Source organism: Notolepis coatsorum (assembly GCF_963971535.1).
Source record: "Notolepis coatsorum genome assembly, chromosome: 14".
In the NCBI taxonomy this organism is placed as follows: Eukaryota; Metazoa; Chordata; class Actinopteri; order Aulopiformes; family Paralepididae; genus Notolepis; species Notolepis coatsorum.
The window spans coordinates 61,718,108-61,745,634 of record NC_140178.1 but is presented as its reverse complement, the minus strand read 5'-3'; the positions used below and the strand labels follow the sequence as shown (position 1 = coordinate 61,745,634).

Below are 27,527 nucleotides of genomic sequence, written 5' to 3'. Positions count from 1 at the left end.
GATTGTCCCTGCCTGCGACGTGCTGAATATCCGTGGTAAACTCTGAGATATATGACAGGTGCCTCTGCTGACGGGCAGACCATGGCTCACTTACTTTAGCCATAGCAAAAGTGAGTGGCTTGTGGTCTACAAATGCCGTGAACGAACGAGCCTCCAGCAGGGAACGGAAATGCCGCACGGCCAGATAGAGGGCGAGGAGCTCCCTATCAAAAGTCCTATATTTGCACTCATTAGGACGAAGCTGTCGGCTAAAAAAACGCCAGTGGCTGCCAAGCCCCACTCACCCACTGTTCGTAAACCGCTCCAACAGCAAAGTCTGAAGCATCAGTGGTGATGGCAACAGGGGTGTTGGGAAGTGGGTGTGCCAGCCTGGTTGCATTGGCCAGGGCGGTTTTAGTATCGACAAACGCCTTGCGTCTCTCGTCCGTCCAGTCCACCACATGTTTGGCGATTTTACCCCTGAGAGCCTCGTACAGAGGTCGCATTAGCTGAGCAGCCCGGGGGACAAACCGATGGTAAAAATGTACCATGCCAAGGAACTCTTGCAGAGCCTTGATGGTGGGTGGCGGTGGAAAATTTGCTATGGCGTCAACCTTAGATGGGAGGGGAACTGCCCCATCTTTGGTGACGTGGTGCCAGAGGAAATCGATCCTAGACAGCCCAAACTGACATTTAGCTGGGTTAACTATGAGCCCATGCTCGGTGGAAAAGGGTCCTGAGATGGGACAAGTGCTCTGCCTTTGTGGTACTGGCGACTAAGATGTCATCTAGGTAGACAAACAAAAAAGGCAGGTCCCGTAACACAGAGTCCATCAAGCGCTGGAATGTCTGTGCTGCGTTTTTAAGCCCAAATGGCATGCGCAAGAACTCAAACAAACCAAAGGGAGTAATCACCGCTGTCTTAGGGATGTCCGCTGGGTGGACCGGCACCTGGTGGTAACCTCGAACTAAATCTATTTTTGAAAATATGAGTTTCCGGGCCAGGTGGGTGGAAAAATCCTGAATATGTGGAACCGGGTATCGGTCCGGTGTGGTTACCTCGTTAAGGCGGCGGTAATCGCCACACGGGCGCCACCCACCGGCAGCCTTGGGGACAATGTGAAGGGGTGAGGCCCATGGGCTGTCAGAACGACGGATAATACCCAGGTTTTCCATGTTGGAAAACTGCCTTGGCAACGGCCAGCTTGGCAGGATCTAGGCGCCGAGCCCAGGAGTAGACTGGCGCACCTGCCGTAGCGATGTGATGCTCCACACCGTGCTTACTGGTGGAGGACGAGAAAGTGGGCTGGGTAAGGACAGGGAACTCGGCTAGCAGCTGGTGAAACTCATCTGTAATAGACAACATGTTAGACAAACCCACAGGAGGCGCTGCCCCGACAGTACATTCAAATGAACAAAAGGTGGTGGCGTCGATCAAGCGATTGTTCCTGACATCCACCAACAATCCATAAGCACACAGAAAATCAGCACCCAGCAGGGGCACAGACACATCAGCAGTGATGAAAGCCTGCCTAGCCTACTGCCATACGTGCGGATCGTAGTACCATTGGCAGCTTCCATAGGGAGCCCATGCCCGTCGGCCAGGGTGTCCACCCTTGACGCAGGCAGCACGCTTCTCTGTGCCCCTGTGTCGCACATGAAACGCCTGCCTGAGATGTTGTCCCGAATAAACCGTAGCCTGCCGGCCCCACCAACGCTCATGGCCACTGTTGAGCGCCGGCCCGGGCGTTTCCCGGCCCCTTGTAAGTACATGGGGGACGCCATTGGTTAGCCCTGGCTCCATACTTGGTGTGAAAGAAACACCAGCCAGTGTCTCTCCCTCGCTGGCGAGGGGCTGCCACCGCAGCAGCGACGGTATAATCCCCATGGTGAGAGGGAGAGGGTTGGTCATGGTAGAACACGGCCGTACAGTGTTGCTGCTGGCTGGCCAAAAAGAACTTATCCGCCTCCGCGGCTAACATACGGCAGTCATTTATTGTTGTTTGCCAAGGCGGCCCTTACCTGAGCCGGTAACTGGCGTAAGAACAGCTGTCTGAAGAGAAAGTGGTTGGGCTCATGCTCTCCCATCAACGCCAACATCCTATCCATAAGCTCGGACGGTTTACTGTCGCCCAGACCTTGCAATGAAAACAGCCGGTTAGCTCGTTCCACCTCAGACAGTTCAAAACACTTCAAGTGTGCCTTCAGCGTGCCATATTTGTCGTGCGCCGGAGGGTTTGTGAGTAGACTCACCACTCTGGCTGCCGTGTTAGTCCCCAGCACAGCGACAACGTGATAGTACTTGGTGTCATCCTCCGTTATTTTCTTTATTGCAAACTGCGCCTACGCCTGCACAAACCATGCAGTAGCTTGCGTTTCCCAGAACTCTGGCAATTTCAGCGCGACTGCTGCTTCCACAAACTTCAGTGCGACTGCTTGCTCCATTGTTCAATCGTCCTTGAAAGCGTCCAAGAACGTCAGGTTCACCAATGTAGGAGACGGGAAATCACGACCAAAGAGTGAAGTTTCTTTGACCACACATCAGTGTGCATCATTTATCAGCATAGCCATGGATACCACAACAAACCAAGCCAAGCGTTAATATGGCCGCTCTAGCTACCCACAATGCCCCGTGTCCTTAAAGTGACAGTGTAGGTGGATTATGTCCTGTAACTGAGGGGTACAATTCCCTGACTGTATTAAAGAGTATGATATATTAAACCACTACTAGTTATGTACTTTAATTACTGGCCATACAGTACATGAATATATATGGTGAACACCCACACAAGAATACGGCATTGACACGTAAAGTACTATTTGAAGGGTATTTATTATTATTAAGCAACGTTAGGTTACAGATTGAGAATTAGGCTCGCGCTTGTATGGCGAAGAATACACGTAAAGTAAGTCAAGAGCGTAAGTCAATGAGAATAGTATGAATACTAGGATGGGTCTAAACTGACGCCACCTGTGGTATAGCAATTACATAGGGCACACTAGTACCAGCTGGAGACACTGGGGGGTTCCCTCCGGGTGTAAGGCCGGCAGGGGTAGAGGAATATTCGGGTACAAAGTCTGGGTCAACGAGGAATAACGAGGCTCCAGATACAGGAGCCAGTGCATGTACTCCCTTGATCAGTAGACAAAGCAACAGCTATAATCAAGTATGCTCGACAGCATGGAAGACAGCTAGCCAGCCTCTTCCTAGAGGCGGGCTCGAGTGATGATCCTCACGGGGGGTAGATCCCAAACGACAGTGGGGTCGACGGTTCTCTGCTCCAGCAGTCACGGTCCCAAAGCAATATAATCCAACCAGAAATGGTTCTGCAGTCGCCGGTGTAGGTTCTCCGGTGTACATATCCAACGGTTCTCGTCTAGGACTCCTCGGGTGGGGGCACGAGTTTAGGCCGCCCAGCCTGGATAAGTGCACTAGCTATATACACGACGAACCGGTGGTAATGCTGGTCACTGAAGAACTGTAGCCACACGATACACTATAAATGATAGACTATTACTTCACATTAGAATAAGTCGAACTCAACGTTACTGCGTTAAACTCTGACACTTTAGCGATCTATTCGCACGCGGTTCTCAAGGCTCTATTTAGAGGCAAAGTTGCTCACTTCACTGCACGTTGTCTCGTGGTGAAGGCTTTACTAGTAATGAACGAATTGCTGCTGTTTCCACCTGCGCCGTATTTATACGTAAGGTGAATTATCTAGTGCCAACCTCAGTTCTGTCTCGTATTACTGCGCAGACTCTGGACATGTTGAGACATGCCCGGAGTTGCCTTTGAACTTGCCGTTGGGGGCTTGGTCGTTGGCGCCTAGGGGTCGCTGTCCAATAGGAGAGCGAATATTACTCTGGTTTGTACCCAGGTAAAGGGATATTCCGTGTATATATACAAATAATATACAAGGGATATCAAACGATATACAAATATTATACAAGGGATCTCGAGCAATAAATATATATATTCGGTTTAATCTGACCCTTTGTAACAATGTCCCGTCCATGTAAGTGCCCACTACATTAGAATATGCATTTCGATTAATCAATGCATCGTTACACCCCTAGTTGTAACCTTTATTTACCCAGGGTAGGTTCGCTGAGCACAGATGCTCTTTTTCAGCTACGCCCTGCTTCACATTCACACCGTTCCATTCACACCTGGGAGCTGCCCAGTACAACCACAGTCTGACACCGTTGGCCACTGAGCAACTCCACTGGAACAGTTGGGGGTTAAGTGCCTTGCTCAAGGGCACTTCAGCGGTTGGTGTTAAGGGTATGGGAGAGAGTTATTAATTCACTTCCCCAGCCCACATTTTTCCTGCCGGTCCGGGGGATCGAACCGGCGACCTTCCGGTCACACCTGCTTCTCTAACCTTTAGGCCGCCACTTCCCATTGTTTGGAAATAAATAAATCAAATAAAAAAAATAAGACAAATTTGGTTTGCCAGTTCATTGAGCGGTCTGTTGCACATTCCTGTTCAATGTGAGGACCAATATGGCAAAAGAGTATGCAGGGAACATTGGTTTGTTCATTTAATCATGATCATGAAGATTTGATCAGAGAGAATTGTCCTTCGGTGTTCTAGTGTATGTACATATTAAGCCATGTTTCGACCAACATTACCCTGAACTTTTCCCAGAACTACATTTCACTGTACTATGTTGTAAGGCTGTCCCCGAAGCCTGTTTTTGGGATTCAAACTTCGTCAGGGTTAGTCGAACGAATGTTCGAACCTTTGTTTTTAATAAAAAATAAAGAAATAACTTTCTTTATATATATATAAATATCCTCAAACTAAATCCTCAATTTGAATAAAGTGATTAATCTGATTAAATGAGTCTTTCTTTTTTATTAAATCAACTTTTTCTTTGTTTTTTCTACTTTTTTTCCCCATTTTTCTTTTCTCTCATCCCAATTTCGTATTATCCAATTCTTCCCTCCCCTGTCTCCAACGTTGCTAGACCATGCCTCCCACTGGTCGGCTGCAATGTGGACGAAGCCTTGCATCACGTGTCCCATCCGGTACACGAGGAGGCAGCCGTTGCATCTTTTCACCTGTACAGCACGATCTCTCAGTGGCGAGGAGTAACGCGTGGGAGGCTCACGCTGCCCCCGATACTTCCTGATTCCTGAGAAAAAATATTCCAATTTTTTTACTTCCATCTGCTAGATCCATTTTCCGTTTGTACGACGCAATAAACGCTGAAAGCATATTGATTCTTGCGTCTCGAAAGCGATCCAATGCACTAGACTAGAGTGTTTGTCTGGATCCACATAACAAGAGAGCTCTGCCCGGAACATTTTCCCCGATGCACAGAACGCACCATCCGGTTGAGAGTGTAGTGCAACTCGCCCGAAATCCACCAGGCGGTGGTATTGAGCTGTTGCAATATCCAACAGAGTCCAAAGTCTCCCGGAGCCTTGCTGGATGAATTATGAATGCCAATAGCGAATAAAGGAAATAACGATCATAAAAACGCATAAAAAAAGACTTCCGGAATAGCCCGTCTATGGAGTAAGTCGCATGTGACAGAGCTGCTCACCCGTTTTTTTTATTTTCGTTTTAAAAACATATTTATATACCACCAATGCATTTAAAACTTGACTCATATCAACTGAGATTATCAACTAACTATATTGACTGAAAGATTCGTGATGTCACCGAAGAAAGAAAACCCAAAACCAAAGCCAAGTTCAGAGGACCCGTCTATGGCTGCGGGATACGTGCGTAAAGCAGCAGAGGATATTGACGAGATGGCCTCCTCCTCAACCGCTATAAACACCTCCGCAGATACAGAACATATCATCCGGGAAATGAAAAGAATTGAGAAGACAATAACCGAAAAAATAACCGAAAAAGTAGATGCTATCAAAGAATCTATCGAATCCAATATCGAAGCGCTAAGGGTGGCTGCCGACGCACATATTAAAGGGAAGATGAAGCAGTGCGATAAATACATATTCATAGCATCACATTAGTATTTAGATAAGCCACAGAAGAAGTCACGTTATAAAAATAAGCAGTTTCTAAGAAAAAACGATTTGTTGTGTACATTTCTGAAGCATTTAGCATTATGGGCGCGGCCATTTTGTTGCTGACGTCATACTGTGGCTTGGGTGTATACACTCTGGTTAGCTGCCTATATTGAATGGGTCAGTCAGCAAATAAAATGTTGCCTACAAAACAACGGGACCGCGGTGGTTCTGTTTGTATTGCTCCTGGCTGTTCAAACTAATTTTACCATGTGAGAGAGAGGAAAGTTGGTTAATTTCCACAAACTACCAGTGAAAAAAACAGTGTTGTTGACATGTTGGCTCGGGCTGCCTGCACCCAGACGGCGCGACCAGCCTGTTGGACAGGGAAGGAGGATCTGCAGCGAACACTTCATTGCCTCGGATTATGTTGTTGGGGTGGGATGTTTGTCCAGAAGACCACTAATCAGCTGAAGCCGGACGCGGTTCCCTCGGTCTTCGACAGACAGACCGGCGTTAGCTCTCGGGAGCGATCGCTAGCTAGTTGGCACCAGCCGGGGCCAGGCGTTAGCTCTCGCTAGCTAGCGTTAGCAACCGGAGCGTCGCGGAGCATTCAGCCTGCTGGCTACCTAGACCCACTTCAACCAGCGTCGCGGAGCATTCAGCCTGCTGGCTACCTAGACCCACTTCAACCAGCGTCGCGGAGCATTCAGCCTGCTGGCTACCTAGACCCACTTCAACCAGCGTCGCGGAGCATTCAGCCTGCTGGCTACACAAGCTGTGTAGCCAGCAGGCTGAATGCTCCGCGACGCTCCGGTTGCTAACGCTAGCTAGCGAGAGCTAACGCCGGGCCCCGAGAGCTAACGCCGGTCTGTCTGTCGAAGACCGAGGGAACCGCGTCCGGCTTCAGCTGATTAGTGGTCTTCTGGACAAACATCCCACCCCAACAACATAATCCGAGGCAATGAAGTGTTCGCTGCAGATCCTCCTTCCCTGTCCAACAGGCTGGTCGCGCCGTCTGGGTGCAGGCAGCCCGAGCCAACATGTCAACAACACTGTTTTTTTCACTGGTAGTTTGTGGAAATTAACCAACTTTCCTCTCTCTCACATGGTAAAATTAGTTTGAACAGCCAGGAGCAATACAAACAGAACCACCGCGGTCCCGTTGTTTTGTAGGCAACATTTTATCTGCTGACTGACCCATTCAATATAGGCAGCTAACCAGAGTGTATACACCCAAGCCACGGTATGACGTCAGCCATGACGTCAGCAACAAAATGGCGGCGCCCATGTTGAAAACAGGGATATTATATTATATTTTTCAGACAAATAAGATAGATTTCACATTTGATTATAGAACCCTGTCTTACACAAGGTACACAACAAACAAACTAGGATCACATTGCTCACTGCTTCATCTCCACTTTAAGCGCACCGTAGCATTGGAAACTGGTTTGGAAGAACATCAACATAATTTCGGTCTGATCTACAAAGAAATAGCTGAGATCAACGATAAGCTAACGGCTGAGATGAAGGGGAACTACAAAGAACACAAGCAGGGACTCGAAATAATGGACGTATCCATAACGGATCTCAACAATATAACGGCTGAGCTTAAGCGAAACAATGAAGAACAAAAAGCTAAAATATTCAAGCTGGAATATCAATCTCGTAAACTGAATATCCGTATAGTCGGACTGGACGAGTCGGTGAGCTGCACACATCCTGAAGCGTTTGCGACAGAATTACATAAAATCCTGGGACCAACTATCCTTCCTATGGTACCTGAGGTGGATCAGTGTTACAGATTGGGGACCCGATCCAACGACAACAACGGCAGACCTAGAGTGATTATGGCTGTCCTACGTCAAGTCAGAATAAAATAAATGATCATTCGGGAGACGCGCAGGATGAAAGGCAACCTGAAATACAAGGATGTGTCAATATACTTCTTTGAAGATTATTGTCAGGAAGTGGTGGCCTTGCGGGCAAAGTACAAGACGGTGATGTCTCAACTCTATTTGGGGAAATACAATCCCACATTGATGTACCCTGCAAGATGTACCCAGCAAGACTTCGCATCGTCGATAAACATGGAGAAAGGGTTTTCCTCAACTCGCCTGAAGAGGCTGGCAAATACATGGCAGCACAACATGCAGGATAGTTTATATACAGCCTTTTAATCTTTGTTAGGCATGGACACTATCGTATAAACTTTAATGAACCGCTGATTTGGGACAGAGAGACCTACGAGCTCTGAGTTATTGAATGTTTTCCCCGTTGGACTTTTATTATTGCGGACATATTGGACTTAAAAATTGGAACGACACAGAGAAGATTAGCATGACGAAAGGATGACACGCAAATTCATGAAGCGTTCCTTATTTTAATAGTATGGATTTCTAACAACATTCTGGAACATACTGGAACATTCTGGTACTGTAAAAACGACATATTGGAATAATCTAGAACATTAAAAAACATTGATACATGGAACATTCTGGAATCACAGCAATATGTGGCCAGACATACAGCCAGAAGACCTACGGGGGAATAACATTCTTCACAACGGAACATCGCCCACCCCTGGCTAGGGGAAGTGCTGCATATATGTATTTAAAAACTTCTTTTTATTAATTGTAAATAATTCCACTACCTCTCCACTTTATACTCTAGATGTTTAAGCATAGCAAAGCTCTTTCAAGGTCTAAGTAAATGTTCTCTTTTTTAAATTTTTTTAGGTTCTCTATTCAGTTCAATACCTCTCTATTATTCTTGGGTTGTTTTAACTTACACAAGTTCGTATAAAATGTAAGTGATTATGGTATGATATTTGAAGCTTATTTTTATTTTTATTTAACAGGAGAGTGGCCAAGCCACAGTTGACATTCTACTTATGGTAGAATTTAGAATGTTAGATCCTATGGCATACATAGGAAAGTTAAGAATGAATCGCTCGGTCTGGGCAGACTGGTCGTGTAAGGGGGGAGGGTCGGAATCCTATGGGGTTTCAGAGGGATAAGGGAATTTATGTATGGGTGTTTTTTATGTTTGTTATCATGCTCAAGCTCTGCTCTCAACAGGACCTCAATAATTGGATATATATCTATTGTGAATCGCTTCTCCAGACGACTTGCACACAAGAATACAGCAACATGTTTAGATTATGGCTAGTCTTAATATAATGATTTGGAATACTAGGGGACTGAACAAACAACATAAACGCAAAAGCGTGCTTACATTGATGAAAAGCAAACGGGTTGATGTGGCTCTTTTAAGCTAAATGCACCTTTTAGAAGCTGAAAATGTAAAGCTGGCGGACAAAATATATCATAATATTAGCTACTCATCTTTTGGAACTAGATCCCGTGGGGTAGCTATAGTCGTGAAAAGGAAATTGAATATTAAATTGTTGGACATTATGGTCTGATACAGACGGCCGAGTAACTATTGCTAAGATAGAATACAGTAATAGGGATGGGTACCGAATTCGTTACTTTTGAGGTACCGAACCGAAACACGTCGGTACTACAGAGTATCGATTTTTTCTTTTTTTTTTTACTTTTTTTTTTTACTTTTAAACTTTTCTTTTTTTTTTTAACCTTTTTTCTTTTCATGTCAACGTTCACACGCACAATATATGCTTACCTAGGATTTGACTTGATTCAACAACAAAGCAGTCGGAGCAATGGCAAGCCGAAAACGGTCGAAATTGTAGTTATTTGAAGTTTGGATTAATTTTTTCACGACTGAGGTAGGTAAATTAAATTTCTTGAGACTAAAGTACAGAAAAAAAGGTACCGTTGGGTACCGGTATCGATTCACAGGTACCGGTACCGTATCGGTTCAAATGTGAATGGTACCCATCCCTATACAGTAATAGGAAAATTGCATTGGTAGCGGCTTATGCCCCTAATCTTTATGACGCCAACTTCTACGCAATACTCACAAATGCAATGTTGGACATCCCCGAGTATTCATTTATAGTGCGGATTTTAATGCCATATGGGATCCCTCGATTGATAAATCTAACCCCACCACTTCCAATGATCAGAAACAGGCATCTAATGCACTAAAGGATTGGGCCAAGAATACGGGAGTAAATGATCTATGGCGACTACTCAACCCAACGGCCCTAAAGTACTCTTTTTTTCTCAGCAAGACACAAGTCATTTTCCAGAATAGATTATGTTTTTGCATCCCCTAGACTATTTGATAGATTTGATGTGGAATTGGAACCCAGCACATTATCAGATCAGTTATTTACTCCTGAAGGGCTCATTTGGGAGACTGACATCCCGAGCCCCAAGATGGCGCTTTAACTCTATACTGCTGAAAAACACTGAATACATTCTACAACTCAACGATAAACTAGATGAATTCCTGGAGACTAATGTGGGTTCGGTCCCGGACCCCAGAATGTTATGGATCTCGGTAAAGAGTTTTATCAAGGACAACACTACGGTCTTTTCCTCCAACCTCCGTAAAAAACGGCAGTCCAAACTGGTAGAGCTGGAAACGCTTTACTCGTCGTTATTCTCTTCTTTACAACGCGACTACTCGGGTCAATTGGAGTCTCAAATTAATGTGTTAAAAAAAGAGATTAACTCCATTTTAAGACAACAATCTGAATTTCAAATATGTAGTACAAGACAACATTATTACTTTCATGGCTCTAAACCAAGTCACCTACTAGCTATGAAGATAAGATCCAATGCACAATTTGCTGATATCCCTACTATTAAGGATCAACAAAGGCTTGTTACAGACCCCCTCCAACTTATACAAATCAGAAGTGGTTTTCGATCATAATAAAATGGATACATTTCTCGATCAAATTAACCTACCTAAACTCTCAGAGGAAGACGCTAAACAGTTAGATACACCTATCACACTAGAGGAACTTAGAGAGGCTATATCGGAATTGCAAAGTGGGAAGGCTCCCGGTTGGGATGGTATCCCACCAGAACTTTACCTCTCATGTTGGGAAGTAATTGGACCCCAAGTAAGGGGAGGATGTTCTTTCTCCGGCAGTTAAACAAATATAAACTGCCGAGGACCATGATGGCCCAATTCTACACTGCCATCATTGAGTCCATCCTTACCCACTCCATCATCTCCTGGTTCCCCGCTGCAGCGGCAAAAGATCTCGCCAAGCTGCAGCGGGTGATTCGCTCCGCGGAGAGGGTTATCGGCTGTCCCCTGCCCTCCCTCAGGTCCCTGCACGACTCCAGGGCGCTGAAGAGGGCGAGGAAGATCATGGCCGACCCATCCCACCCCGGTCACAGCCTCTTCACCCTGCTCCCCTCTGGGAGAAGGCTGAGGATCCCAAAGGCTGTGAAAGCTTGTCACAGACTGAGCTTCTTCCCCTCAGCCGCCAGGCTGATCAATGCCTCAGGTCCCCCCCCCCCTCTGCCCCCAAGTGACACTGGCACAATGACACTGACTGCACTAGTCCGTACTGGAACTCTGCACTCTTCACTTTATATATATATATGTATTTTATTGATTAATCCTCCACTGCACTGTTTCGTTTCTTGTCATGCGTCTGTGTTGGTGTTTACTGTGAAAAAAGAAAAGAAAATGCATACACTGTATTGCTGCAACAATTACCAATGTGTTTTTACACAAATGGCTCAATAAAGGAATCTGAATTACTGGATATGATTTTATACTCAATCAAAGAGGGGAACTTCCCCAGGACGTCAATATGGCACTCATATCTGTCCTCCTTAAAAAAGACAGACCCCACAGAATGTGGTAGTTATAGACCCTTAAGCCTCCTCGGAACCGATCTTAAGCTGTATGCTAAGGTACTAGCCATCAGACTTCAAAAGCATATGACAGCTCTAGTTCATCCTGATCAGACAGGCTTCATAAGAGGCCGCCTGATCACGGATAATATTAGACGATTACTACATGTGATAGACAACATCAAGAATATCGTGCCTCCTACAGCTATATTATCCTTGGATGCGATGAAGGCCTTTGATAGGTTGGAATGGTCTTATTTATGGGCAGTACTCGGAAGGATGGGGTTAGGTGTAGGATTCATTAATATGATAAAAGTACTATACACAGAGCCATCGGCCATGGTTATAACAGGTAAATTCATCTCCCCTCTCTTTCCTGTTTCGCGTTCGTCTAGACAGGGTTGTCCTCTTAGTCCCGGACTATTTGCTCTATCCTTAGAACCTTTAGCACAGTATATAAGACAATCCCAATCCATAGAGCCGATCTCAATTAGGGGCACACAGCATCATATTAGTTTATATGCGGACGACGTAATATTGTTCATGCAAAACCCTACCACCTCACTACCTCATCTTCTCAAGCTAATAAACGATTTTGGCAATCTCGGGATTTAGGATAAACTGGCCAAAATCGGCCTTCCTTCCACTGAATGTCACTGCGAAGGCTACCATCCTTCCAGGAAATATACAAATGGTAGAACACTTTAGATGTCTTGGAGTTGAAATATTCCCCACTATATGCCAAACAGTGAAGTATAATTATACAGGAATCCAAGAAGGGATCACAAATTACTTTGACAGGTGATCAAAACATAAAAACTCAGTACAGGCCCGAGTATCAATAGTTAAAATGGATGTTTTACCCAGAATCAACTTCTTCAGCTCAATGCTACCGTTACCGTTGGCTACTGGAAAAAATTACACTCCGCCGCATATACATTTATTTGGAACAATAAACCTCCACGAATTAAAAGATCCACCGCACAGAGAAACAAAGCCGACGGAGATTTAGCATTTCCAGACTTCTACCACTATTTTAAAGCGTACTCTTTAAGACCACTGATCACCTGGTTTGATTCTCAAGCATCTGTATCCTGGAGAACATTAGAAGAAAACATTGTGGCACCACATAGACTGCAGGATGTAGTATACACCAACCTATCAATTAAGCAATGCAACTTGAAATTTGGCCCTCTTATTACACATGTGATCCGGATATGGCGTGAAACACAATTTTTATTTTTTACTAACCAACATAAATGGCATAAACACTCTCCCATATTTAATAACAATACACTCCTTATTGCACAACAACCTATCAGATTTCCCAAATGGGAAAATAATGGCATACATACATTGGGAGATATCTTCAACGAACGGGGTTTCTGTAGCTATCAAGATATATTTAACAAATTTAACCTCACCAGTTCCACATATTATTTCTACAGACAATTATTAGCATGCTTGAAGGCTCATGGAGTCCCATTAAAGACACCACTTGAGTACCACAGATATCACAAGTTCTTTTATGAAAGGGAGACATCGAGAGGATTTGTCACAGACTTTTACCGTCACTTACTTACATCTTCGTATGAAGCCCTTCCCCTAGACTCAGTTTGGAGGATGGATATACCAGACCTGGAAGTAGATTTTGATTGGGCTGAGGTCTGGGCAAACGTTCGGCTATCGTCACGTAACTCGGATCATCAACAGATTAATCTTAATTTTATTCATAGGATTTACCTAACTCCTATTCGATTGAACCGTATGGGGCTTAAACAAGACTCTCAATGTTCCTTATGTACAAACGGTGATGATGGTACATTTATGCATATGTATTGGGAATGTCCGCCTTTTAAGATATTTTGGGAAGAAATAACCACACTATTATCAGGATTTTTGTATTTGACAATACCTGTAATGCCTTCTGTATTGCTGCTGAATGATGTCTCTCAGGTATCACACCCTGTACACATAAAGAGGCTAATCTTGTCCGGTACTACGGCTGCCAAAAAGCTAATAGCATCACGCTGGATTCAACCTGATAAAATGTGCCGGAGGGTATGGATTCTTACATATCTTGATGTGATTTACCTGGAGATATCTACCGCACGAATTCTAGGTATTAATGAAGCCAGCATAGAAATCTGGTTGGGGGTGGTGGAGAGGATAAAACATTATATGAACTATTAATCCTTGGTATCAAACGGAATAATGGATGTATTCAAGGGGGGTCCGGTGGGGGGGGGGGGGGGGGGAACGAGTAAGAGCATGTATGTGTTTTATAGTGGATTTCTACTGTAAAGGTTTGTATGTCATGTCAAAAATAAAAAACATTTGTTAAAAAAAAATAAAAAACGCATAAACTCGTTATTGGCGTTATTAGATTGGCGACTCGTTATTGGCGAAGAAACGATTAATGAATATAACTCAGCAGTTTTTTTTAATACTATATTAGTGTAGCCTACTCTTTATCTGCAACTGTGAAGAAAACCCCCATTGGTTTAAACAGAATGAATAGACACATACAAAAATATATATAAAAAATAAATAAATAAAATAAAAAAAATGTATTCGAATTTTGATTTAGAATTCGAATGCCAACGTAACGAACAAACGTTCGAACATTCGGGCTCAGCCTTACTATGTTGTTCCAGGAAAAGTTCAGGGTAATGTTGAAATGTGGCTTGTGTACATAGTATACACATATTTTTTAATTATATTAGCCATAGTCAAAGAAATATAAAACAGTGAGGGGTAAATCATACTGTAAATTGAGTTATGTTAAGTATATTGTGCTCTTCCTGATGACTTGACGTACAGAACTTGTAAGTTGCTTTGGATAAAAGCGTCATCTAAATGACTAAATGTAAATGTATGTGAATGTGAAGATACTCTGTTCATTTGATGTTATCCGCTTTTTCAATATTGTGATTTTGCCCCCTGTTGAAACCTGTGTAATGTTTATATCTCCCTCTCCTCATGCTTAGATCATGTTGAGTCTTCAGCAGAGGGCCCAGAAGCGGGCCAGCTACCTCCTGCGTCTGGATGAGATCAGCCCTCGCCTGGCCTCCATGGCCACCACGGAGATGGCCCTGCCGGGGGAGGTGTCGGCCACCGATGCAGTCACCATCCAGAGTGTGGGCAACACCATCACCATCCTGCCCACCAAGACCAAGCCCAAGAAACTTTACTTCCTGGGCTCAGACGGACGCAACTACCCCTACCTCTTCAAAGGTAGGCAACCACGGCACTAAGGCCTTGTCTAGACTAAAACGATTTTGATCTTTTTCGTTTTCGTTTAGTTTTCATTTAAAAAAAGGTTTCCGTAAAAATGAAAACGTCTCAAGATAATAAGTGCATGCCACAAATTTACAAAATAAATGTCTTTCCTGTTTTTCGCTCTTTTATTTTGAAAACCGACCGGAAGTGTTGTCGATCGTTGTTTTCGATAACTTGTGTGTCCGGTTCTATGCTTTTGAGCCGACGCTAGTTTTCAACGGATAAGAGAGACACACACCGCGGCGCGAGTGCAGCTTCACAGGCAGCCGGTGATGAGGAGGAGGAAGAGCTGTGGATTTAATCGGCAGGAGAGAGCGAGAGCTCAAAGCCGTATATAATATAATAGCCCGGTGGTGCGGTCGAAGGCAGCTCAAACTACCTGTGTTGTAATAAATTAATTGATTGATGTTTAAGGCGAGACACCCCAGGTGAATAGGCAAATATACTTTTTTTTGTTGATTTTGAGATTTAGTTATATTTTGCTTCCTAAACATGTCTTCTATGAAACTAGTGACAATAAAACATCAATAACACACATTTAGTTGTTTATTTTACTTCATTTTGCCTTATTTCATCCATAAATGTGCACATATTTAATGGGGAAGTGCCTCATTTGCATATATAAACATAAATTTCAGAAAACTTGCTATATATGTTTTCTTAGTTTATATGTACATAACAAACTGGGAAAGTTTCATAGTGATATCTATTCAAATATTGTTTTGCCTATTAGGGGGTACTACACTGTTACTACACTGTTTGTAGCCTGTGTGTAGTTCTGTTCAGTTCAATAACATCATTATTATTATTATTATTATTCAGTTATCAGGCATGTGTTTAGGTTGTCAATTACTAATGGTTTGATTAGGTATTGTGTTTGTAAATGGCTGTTTCAAAAAAGAAAATTATGGCATTTTACAATGTGTTTTTCTTACACGCAAGGATAGACATGTACCATTCCATAGCACCTACACACACCATACTTTCCACATTTCCTCCTATATATACCCTGCATCTTTTTACAGAGGGGTTTGTTGATATATCTGATTTATAGTACATTTAGACCAAAAAACATGGCGAAAATAGATTTTTTTTTTATGACTGTAGTCAGCATTTCCTGATTCATGGGATGATAAAAAGACATCCACAATCCCTTCTGTAAAAAGTTCACTGTGTTATTTGTCAACATAATGAATAATTTTTTTTGGCATCATCCAATGTTGGTATTTATACCCAAACTCTAGGGGTGGGAATCACCAGTTTCATCACGATACGATACGATATCGATTCTTTGGACAACGATATGATATTTTCCGATATCACAAAGTATCGTTCCGATATCACAGGCCGGTGGCTCTAACCTCTCACATAATGAAGACCATGGAGAGGTTAGTCCTGGAGCAACTCCGCCCGGTGACCAAACCCCACCTAGACCCACTCCAGTTCGCCTACCAGCCCAGACTGGGGGTAGAGGATGCTGTCATCTACCTGCTGAACCGAGCCTACCTACACTCACCTAGACAAGCCGGGGAGCACTGTGAGAGTCATGTTCTTTGACTTCTCCAGTGCTTTTGATACCATAAGGCCTGGGCTGCTGGGTGAGAAGTTGGAGGCGATGCAGGTAGAGGCCCCCCTGGTGTACTGGGTTGTGGACTATCTGACGGGCAGACCACAGTACGTGCGCCTACGGAGCTGTGTGTCAGACAGACTGGTCAGCAACACCGGGGCCTCGCAGGGGACAGTCCTCTCTCCCTTCCTCTTCACTGTCCACACCAGGGGTCTCAAACTTGCGGGCCAATTGCGGCCCGCGGGATGATATTTTGCGGCCCCCTACTGGACATCAAAGTGTAGTGTTAATGCGGCCCGCGCACTACTGTTTGCCGAGTCGTTGCGCGAGAGTAGGACGTTTTATTTATTTTGTCACTTGTAGTCTACCATAGCGCAGGCTCATGACAGCAACGTTATGTTAGTGACTTGGTTGAAACGTGATTCCGGAGTGATATGATATCAAGTAAAGTGGAAGCAAATGCATCCTCGCTATCTCCTCTGACTGCGAGCAGTGCTCTGCATGTCCCGCAGCACTGCCACTGTCTGCCTGTGTACGAGTCTGGTCCAATCACATACGCGTCCCGTCAGCGTGTTTCCCCCTCACCCACAGTCTGCGAATCAGAGGCAGAGTAGGGGAGTAGGGCGGGTCTTCACGGACTGCATGTCGTCTCTCTCTTTCAGTCCGAGTCAGTTGAAAGCGCATCTACAGTAAACTCGCTCCCCGTTTTATCTCTGTGAGATAAATGTAGCTATTAGCCTATTTTCGCCAGCAGGCAGCCAGCAGAAAAATATGGCATTTTCAAAGATGGTCAGTAAAAGTCGACTGCAATTCAAAGGTGAATGGACGGGAAAATATGCGTTCAGCCTGAGTCCCAGCCAGGGGCGTAGCTGGAGATTCTGGGCCCCATGAAAGAATCAATTTGTGGGCCCCCAATCTATAAAAAAAATGTGAGGCCCCCAATCTATAAAAAAATGTGGGGCATTTGTTTATTGATGAAAACGCATAATATGGTTTTTACCTATTTTTTTTATAAACAGCTTTGTGATATAATTAAAAACATGCACAGTGCATTTCCATAGCTGTGGATGAGTCCACTGACACCACTGAGAAGCCTGAAGAACCGTTCATGTTCTGAAGAACTGTTCATGTTCTGAAATGTTATTGTTAAAGATTGAGAAGATTGGATCAGTTGTACTTTTTTTTGAATACTTGAAACCCTTTTTTTGTGGAATATTTGATGCGGCCCAGCCTCACCCAGACTCTACCTCCAGCAGCCCCCAGGTAAATTGAGTTTGAGACCCCTGGTCTACACCAACAACTTCCACTATCGGTCAGAGTCCTGCCACCTTCAGAAGTTTTCTGATGACTGCGATAGTGGGATGTATAAAGGATGGTGACGAGAGGGAATACCGGGAACTGGTAGTGGACTTCGTCACATGGTGCGATAAAAACCACCTGCAGCTAAATGTGGCGAAGACCAAGGAACTGGTTGTGGAGCTGGGGGAGGAGGAGGAGTGCACCTGTGACCCCCGTTTCCATCAGGGGAGTTGGTGTGGACATGGTTGAGGTGTACAAATATCTCGGTGTGCACATCGACAACAAACTGAACGGGTCAAAACACGCAGAGGCACTGTACAAGAAGGGCCAGAGCCGACTCTACTTCCTCAGAAGGCTGAGATCCTTCAATGTCTGTACAAGGATGTTGAGGATGTTCTATGAGTCGGTGGTGGCGGGCGCCTTCTTGTACGCTGTGACCTGCTGGGGCAGCGGACTGAGAGCAGGGGACACAACCAGGCTGGATAAGCTGGTCAGGAAGGCTAGTAGCGTGGTTGGGGTGGAGCTGGACTCCCTAGCGAGGGTGGCGGAGAGGAGGAGCCTTGCTAAGCTCCAGGCCATCAGGGAAAACCCCTCCCACCCACTATACACAGACTTGGCTGACAGGAGGAGCATGTTCAGTGCTAGGCTCACACTACCCAAATGCAGCACTGAACGGCACAGGAAGTCCATTCCAACAGCCATCAGACTATACAATGCATCACTGTGCCTCACTGCATCACTGGGCACAGAGTGGCAGTTACCATCTTCCTGGACTTAGTTCGAAACAGCACTGTGCAATACTACACCTACTGTAGACCTCAGTATATTTTTACTGTATTTATTTACTGTATCTTTTATTCCATTTTATTCTATTTTACTCTACTCTTATCCTAGGCAACTTGATTTGATTCGTTTTATTATTCTAATTCGTGACCTGTTCTAAGATTAAGATTTGTTTATTAAGGACAATGCAAATTAATGAACATCATTTACATGTGTATGCATAACATCACAGCATGATAAGGACGTAAATATGCCGGGAATAGCACAGGGCTAATTTCCACCCGTAGTCCTAACATAAAACAAACACAAAACGGACCATACAACGTTCATTCATAAAAACTGACATCACTGACATGACCACACTAACATGACATTCAGTCAGTACAACATCACTAACATCCCTAATGAGTGCATATTTGGCTGTCTAACAGCCATTTCCTGAGTTGGCCCTTAAAGGTGGACAGGGTGGGACATTCCCTTAAGGGGACCGGAAGGCTGTTCCATGTTCCACTTCCCTTTATCGATAGACAATTTTTGCTGAAGGCGGTCTTTCTAAAATGGACCTCACAATCCCCTCTGGTGTTTGATCTAGTGGCTAATCCAGTGTTCCTTTTCTCGTGGATAAACTCCTTGAGAGGGGGAGGGGCTAATCTGTGCAGGCATTTATATACAAAGCAGGAACTTTTATAACGTCTGAGGTTTTCAAAATTTAAAATTTGATGCTTATCCAGGATTTTACAGTGGTGGTATGAGTACTGTTTCCTGTCATATACCTTCAATGCTCTGTTGTAGAGTTGTTCTATGGGTTTCATGGCTGTGGCCCCAGTAAATGACCAGTTTAGAAGGCAATATTCAATGTGAGAGAAGACCATACAGTGTAGGTATGTCTTTGCGGCTTCAAGTGTTAGGGAGGGCCGTATTTGTTTGAAGTTGGAAATGTTGAAGTTGATGGTGTTCCTCACTTTCTTTATGTGTTTCTTAAAGGTCAGGTTTGAGTCCAAGATGACCCCAAGGAATTTGAAGTGGGAAACTAGTTCTTCCTTCCTTCCCTCCTTCCTCAGGAACACATTGGACCGCTTGATGGTTTCTGGACGCTTGCTAAAGAACATGCACACAGTCTTTTTCGCATTAAGTAGGAGACGGGTGCTGTTTAGCCAGCATTGTACCTTGTCTAGTGCGCATGTGAGCCTGGATGTAATCAACTCTATGTCCTTGCCCTGTGTGTAGATGACTGCATCATCGGCATACATCTGTACATTGAGTTCGGGACACACATTTGGCAGGTCATTGATATACAGGGAGAATAGCAGGGGCCCAAGGATTGATCCCTGAAGGACACCTACAGGGTTGTCTAGATATGGGGACTTGGCGCCATTGACCGTGACACATTGTTTTCGGTTTGATAAGTAGGATCTAAACCATTCTATTGTAGCAGCTGAGAAATTGAAGTGAGTTAGTTTGGTTAGGAGGATATTATGGTTGACACAGTCGAAAGCCTTGCTAAGGTCTAAGAAGACAGCACCAACATACTTGTTGCTATCTAGTGCACTCTTGACCTTTTCAACAAACAGACAGTTGGCTGACTGTTGAGTGAAGGGCACGGAATCCAAACTGCATTGGGTTAAGTGGGGTGGGGCCCAAGTCGAGATGTTTAGTCATGAGATTCTGTCTAAATGTTTAAATGTTGAGCGATTTGCAGTGTCAAATTTCCCACGGGATAATAAAAGTATTTCTATTCTATTCTGCCACGATACAATACGATTCGATTCAGGTGCCTGCGATCGATATGAGACGATATTATATGCCCATTTAACACAATCCGTAACATTTAAATCAACAACAAAAAAGGCAATGGAAATATCATTTGACATTTTTATATTTGAGCTCTTCCAGACATTTAAATGAAAAACAATCTATTGTTTTTAATACAAATAGACCTCCTGGTCACTGTTTTTGGTTCGTTTTTTATATATATATATATATATATATATATATATATATATATATATATATATATATATATTAACACTTTGGCTGCCATGGGTTAAATTCATTATCAACCGTAGGTTGCCGGCTCTATTTGTCTATAGAGAAAGTCCCCTTCTTTGCAGGGCTATAACTTTTTAAATTCTATTGCTACATTGCCATTATTAGGGCCCATTCAAAGTCCTATATGTATTGTTCATTGTGTAGCAACGTTAAACTTTTTCATTCACATATTCATAGTAAAGTATGGTCTAATGTATAAGTATGTTTTCATCTCTTTCTGCAGCTTTCTCCAGAACGTGATCTATAGCCCCAAATACATTATATTGATGATGCAATACAGTTTTATGGCAATCAGCGCGATATAAAAAATTCCAACTAGACGTACTTCTAGAAGTTACTACACGTCATCTGATGTTGACCGGATGGGCTAGGGGGCGTTTATAATTCCGTGGGCAGCGTTATACCAATCATCTAATGTGGGTCAAATGTTGATAATAGCAGTTAGTATCGAAGACGGTAACTTTACACGCTAAAACTCACCCCAGTCTCCGCGCGCCGTTGGGCGATCATCGTAGAGTAGAAATTTTATCATTATGGGATGGCGATTTACCCGGTCCATCTCCAGCTTGTATAATGGTATATACGTCCAAATCATGTTGTTTATCGAGTTATTGGCAATCGATCGCTATGTAGTGCGTCGAGATCAAGTCCCGGAACGTATATCGAGTGCCCAGAAGTAATACGGCCGACCAGCACAATCTCTATAGCACTTCCTGTTAAGCGATTGCGCCGATCGGCCACCAGATGGCGCTCCTGAACCGCCAGAGAGCTCAGTGGGTCCTCCTGGTGGATCTCAGGCCAGCGGAGGGGGAATATGAATCCGATCCCAGATTTTTGAAATATTGATATTAAAGACGCTGTAAAGCGTCTTCGGCAACTTGAGCATGGCCGGGAATGACGTGTTTAAGCGTTTCCCGGCACCCAAAGTGTTAATATCCTTTTTTTTTTTATCCACTTTTTCTCCCATTTTTCTATATTTTCTCCCATCCCAATTTCGTATCATCCAATTCAACCCTCCCCTGTCACGAACGCTGTTTCTTGCCTCCCACAAGCCGGCTGCAATGTGGACTAAGTCATACATAGCACAAGTCCCCTCCGGTACTTGAGGTAACAGCAGTCGCATCTTTTCACCTGCGCAGCTCGATCTCTCAGTGACTAGGAGTAACGCGTGGGAGGCTCACGCTGCCCCCGACACTTCCTGATTCTACTGCGCAGGCGCACCAACCGACCTGTAGGAGTCGCTGTCCACAACGCCCGATCCCCACCCATCAGTTTCCCACCCCCTAATACGGCCAATGTGTATTAGTATGAACGACCAGCTAAACTGAAAGCAATGTGGAGCGCTGGGCTCGAACAGGCAAGCCCAGCGTCTCCGTCATTCGTGGCGAGCGCCTTGCCCACTACGCCACGTAGCCGCCCAGATATATATTAATATCCTATTCACTGTCTCAGAGCTGTATTTTGGCTGGAAAAGGCATATTGGGTGCAGTACCGGCCAGATCCTGGTAGTGGCTCTGTCTCGAGAATACAGTAACCCCCCTCCTTCCCAGTCTCTCTATGGCTCTATCAGCTTAGCTTAGTTAGCTTACGCTAACGCAATGTTAATTTAGGTATTTAACGCGACGTGCATTAGATGCATTTGACCCGTTGTGGGGAAAAAAACAACAGGCACTTATTTCGAGTCGCAAAATAGGCGGACTCTGAAGCAATGCTGTCTAACGTCTACACACGCTGAGCTGCGCTGAGCTAATGTTGTTGTTGCGGCCCGGCGGATATGCTCACCAGGGGATTTTCAAAATAAGAGTATCGCAATATGAATCGAGGCTGGACTGGGATGGCACAACATCGTTCGGGAGGCCAAAAACCGTGCAACATGGAAAGAAATAGTCAGTGGCCTATGCTCCGCAGGGAGTGCAAAGGCTTAAGTCAAGTAAGTCAATATGAATCAATCTTTTTACGTTGCATCGATCCTATTTGATAATTGATAATAGATAGATATATCGTCCCACCCCTACCAAACATCATATGCAAATGAGTGCATATTTAATGAGGTAATGCCTATTTTGCATATATAAACATAAGATCTCAGAAAACTTGCAATAAATTTTTTCTAAGTTATGTACATAACAAACTGGGAAAGTTTCATAGTGATATCTATTCAATTTTTTTTTTTGCCTATTCACCAGGGCTGTCTCACCTTAACTTGTCCGTGTGTGTGTCCAGTCATTTCGACTAGCAAACGTTGTCTGTATTTAACGTTACCTCAGGATACCACGGTCTTATTGTATTTAGTTGGTTAGCTATTTAACTAATATTGTTATCATTGGATAGCTTCAATGCTAGCTGGCTACAGCTCAACACCAGCCATGGGAATACTATTTAATAAATTATGGAGGCTTTTTAATCGTCAAGGTAAGAGGATTTGTCATGATCAACTGAAGGCGTATGCTATGGAACTATATGTGCTTGGGTTTTCAGAAAAAGGCCAGCTATGTGACGCTAATTATTTAGCTAATATTGATAGCATTGCTTGCTGGCTACAGCTCAGCACCATGCCATGGGGATACTATTTACTAAATTATGGAGGCTTTTTAATAGTCAAGGTAAGAGAGGATTTGTCATGATCAACTGAAGGGGTATGCTATGGAACAGTTTGGCGCAAAAGCCAGATCAGGCTCAATAGCTTCTGCACCACGAACGCAACTACTCTGTACGACGCCATTGTTGTTGTGATGTTGGCTGAGAGTTTGCGCATGCGGGGTAAGGGAGAGGTGGGCCAACGCGTCATCGGTTCAGGAGAAGCCGCGTATCGCTTGTAAATATGGTGACGCAACGGGGGGCGTCTTCAGGCATCTTCAGAATTGCGCACTCTGAAAGCTGGTATCAAAAAGTACCGTCTTCAGGCTGCCAGAATGTATTTCCGTGTGGCAGAACGATGCAAACGATCAAGTACTTTGCCTAAAACAACCAAAATCGTTTTAGTGTGGACATGGCCTAAGTCACCTCTTCACAGCACTAACCTACCACTTCAAGGCACTAAGCTACCTCTTCAAAGGTAGGAAACCACAGCACTACTAGCTTCTCAGTTAATTGACGTCTAGTCATTTTTCTGACTACATTTTTATTTCACCGTTCTCAATGGTGCCTAAGGGAATAATGTGACTCATTCCCTAATTTTCAGTCGGAACACTCACAGAGCATTGTTCTTCCGCGGTCAGAGGCAGCCATCTGTAATGTGGATGCCTTCTAGCCATTACCGTCCTGTCTTTGGCAACACTAACGTCAGCACCTCACTTAACCTTCGTTAGCTAACGCTAGCTAGCTAGCAACACCCCTGCGATGTGGCAGTCCTTTTCAGCATTTTCTTCATTGGTGACCATCCATACATTTCCTTCAGGTTTCTTGCTTGACTGTGTGGTCTGTCTGCGCAATACGCCAGGGGCGGTGGTATGGTTTTGCCAAAGACTCGAGGCTAGAAGGCATTTTGTGAAACCCCGCATTTTGTGAGCGCAGAGCACGAGCGGGCGAGTATCGGGAGATGAGATCGGATAGATAGAGCGGTGCAAGCCCATTTAAAATTTTGTAGGTGAGGAGTAGCACTTTAAAGTCAGATCGGGCTTGAATAGGAAGCCAGTGTAGGGCGGACAAAACTGGTGTGATGTGATCAAATTTTCTAGTTAGTATCCGTGCAGCCGCATTTTGCACGAGTTGAAGAATTTTGATGCTTGAATTAGGTAGGCCTGAAAAAAGTGCATTACAGTAGTCGAGACGTGATGAGACAAAAGCATGAATCAGGGTTTCAGCATCAGCCAGAGTTAAAATCGGGCGAATTTTTGCGATATTACGAAGATGGAAGAATGCAATTTTGGTGACATTTTTTATATGTGCATTAAATGAGAGGGAGGAATAAAAAATGACTCGGAGGTTTTTTATGGTGGAGCTCTGGGATACATGACGGGTATCAAAGTTGAGGGAGATGTCCTGAAACAGGCCTCTGTGGTTTGGGGGGCCAACAATTAACATCTCAGTTTTATCTGCATTAAGGAGTAGAAAGTTTTGCGACATCCACTTTTTGACGGCAAGCAAGCAGGCCTCAAGGTTTTGTAGTTGGGAGGAATCATTTGGCTTAATAGGTATATATAATTGGGTGTAATCAGCGTAAAAATGAAAGTTTATGCCAAATTTGCGTATGATATTGCAGAGGGGTAGCATGTAAATCGAAAATAGCAAAGGGCCCAGGACAGAGCCTTGTGGGACACCACATTGCACTGGGAGGGTCTCAGATGTTAAATCATTATAGACCATGCAGTGTGTTCTATCAGTTAAATAGGATTTAAACCAAGCTAGTACGAGACCCCGAATGCCAACATGATTCTCAAGCCGACCTAGAAGAATCGAGTGATCGATGGTGTCAAAGGCTGCACTGAGATCAAGCAATAAGAGCACAGAAGTGAGGTTTGAGTCAAGAGAGAGCAGTAAGTCATTTGTGATTTTGGTAACCGCCGTTTCGGTGGAGTGTAATGCTCTAAAGCCAGATTGAAAAGATTCATTAAGATTATTGTTTGATAAATGGTCAGTAAGTTGCATTGCGACGATCCGTTCTAACACTTTGGATAGGAACGGAAGATTGGAGATAGGTCTGTAATTTTTCAAGATTAGAGGGTCGAGGTTCGGTTTTTTAAGTAGTGGTTTAATGACTGCTGATTTAAAGGCCAGGGGCACCACGCCAGTAGACAAGGAGGTGTTGAAAATATTGAGTAGGGCAGGGCCTAGAGTTGGGAAGAGTTTTTTGATGAGAGACCGAAACGTAGTTCTACGTTTTCGGCAACCAAATGGTTAAGGCTGTCAACGCAAAATTATTTTAACGCCACTATTCTTTTTTATCGCGAGATTAACGTTTAAAAAAGATCTAAACTTTTTTTTCTTTTTTACTAGACTTCACTCAGGTGTATTATTTATACTCTCATTGATACTATGTTTGTTTCTGACTTGTGTGTGTGTGTGTGTGTGTGTGTGTGTGAGATGAGGAAATGGGCAAGAGAGAAAGAGCTGGGATAGTGTGTTTGAGTGAGAGAGGGGGGGCGGGCGGGGGGTGCGAGTCCTCAGCCCTTGTGTGGGTGAACAAGTTCCTAACTTTTTCTTTCTCCTATTATTTCATGCACACTTTATTCATTGTTTTAAATTATTATTTTCTTTTAAGTTATTGTTTGTTTTGATTTTGATGCAAATTTGCAATGCATGAGGGGTCATCCTTTTGTGTTAAAAAATGGGGATGAATAGTTAAAGTGTAAAGTTCAACACACTACTGTGTTAGTAATCATTACTATGTAATGTTACAGTTAGTAAATTGGGTATGCCCCATCTGTTATTTTTTTGGGGGGCCTTTTTTTCTTCTTTTTTACAATGTAGTTTGCACATCTTAGTTGAAGATTCTGGACAATATTTCTCATTGTGGCAATAAATAAACATGCATTTGTCGACTCATGTTGATAAGAGTATTAAACTTGAAAAAGAGTTTAAGGTAGATTTAGAACAGATACAAAATATGCAATTAATTTGCGATTAATCATGATTAACCCATTCTCTGCCGGGCATTGTACCCATCATTGTACCCTCTCTGCCAGCGCTATAAGTCTATGGAGATGTTCACCTTATTTGCAGGGCTATAACTTTTTAAATTGTATTGCTAAATTGACATTACTATGGCCCCATTCAACATCAATTATCTATCGTTCAGGATGTAGGAACGTTTACTTTTTCATTCACACATTCATACTAAAATACCGTTTAGAGCAGGGTCGGCAATAGTGGCCCGCGGGCCAAAATTGGCCCGCCATCAATAATATCTGGCCCTTCAGAATATTAAAAAAAAATTAAAAGAAATAAAAAATTATATATCAGACCAACTAGGCTAGGCTATATGTTAGCTATAATGTCCAAATAGAGAAACTACCACCACCTAAAGAATGCTTATTATACGTTGTTTTATCCATGTTGAGAGTGAATAACAGGTAGGCAGCGAGGTGCATTGTAGTGCTTGCTCAACATGAAAAAAGTCGGTGGACAGCGCCTGGTGCTGAAATAACAAACAAGCACACCACATGTGTGGTGTGAGATTAAAACATCAGTTTCAGTAAGTCATTCAAACTTTATCTTTATATATGACTGACGGCACCACACATGTGAACAGTAACAACGCAATTAAACTGAAGTCAAATCAGAGCAAAAAAAAGCTGAATCTGCTTCAAGAAGATGCGCTACATTAGGTATATAAGGAATTACAATGAGCCATTTATTAACTAAATAAAAAATACTATTAGGCTTTTAACCCTCTAAAGCCGGGCGCAACACTAGACATGTTTTGTAAAACATTAAATATCTTTGGATTTGTTTGTGATAAAGACTTGCTTTATTGTATCGGAATCGATTGTCATCTAAAAATGTAGTGCATCTCTCAGAGAATGCGCGGATGTAAAGCATAGAATCTTGAAATATCTAGATTGGTTGTTTTCTCTGGACTGCATCTAATCCGCTGTATCTATCCATTTATCATATATCCGTCTGTCACTATAGCCAATGGAAATGCTAGAAATGGTCACATGGACTGGGAGAACCAATGGAAAATTCCTATTGTTTCTCAATAGTCCAGTGCGCTCCACAGAAAGGGCCGTCAGATAGACACATTGGTTGTGCGTAATGTAAAATAGGCCGATAAGAGAGAGGCGCTTGTCTATGGTTTATTATAAAATGGCAAACAGACAAAGGTATAATGTTCAGTGCAAATGTCTGTCGGTTACAGTTTATTAGGCCACCTATGCAGCTTGTT

The 27,527-nt window shown here is 43.6% G+C and overlaps 1 protein-coding gene across 2 annotated transcripts in view; it reads left to right on the top strand.

Moving 5' to 3' along the window:
* The window catches only part of smg1 (SMG1 nonsense mediated mRNA decay associated PI3K related kinase), a 474,356-nt gene that overhangs the window by 291,050 nt on the left and 155,779 nt on the right, over nt 1-27,527 (top strand). For both annotated transcript variants that reach the window (XM_084329910.1, XM_084329909.1), the window contains exon 40: nt 14,712-14,958. In XM_084329910.1, the coding sequence (XP_084186036.1) occupies nt 14,712-14,958 (247 nt within the window). The remainder of the gene's footprint in view (nt 1-14,711; nt 14,959-27,527) is intronic.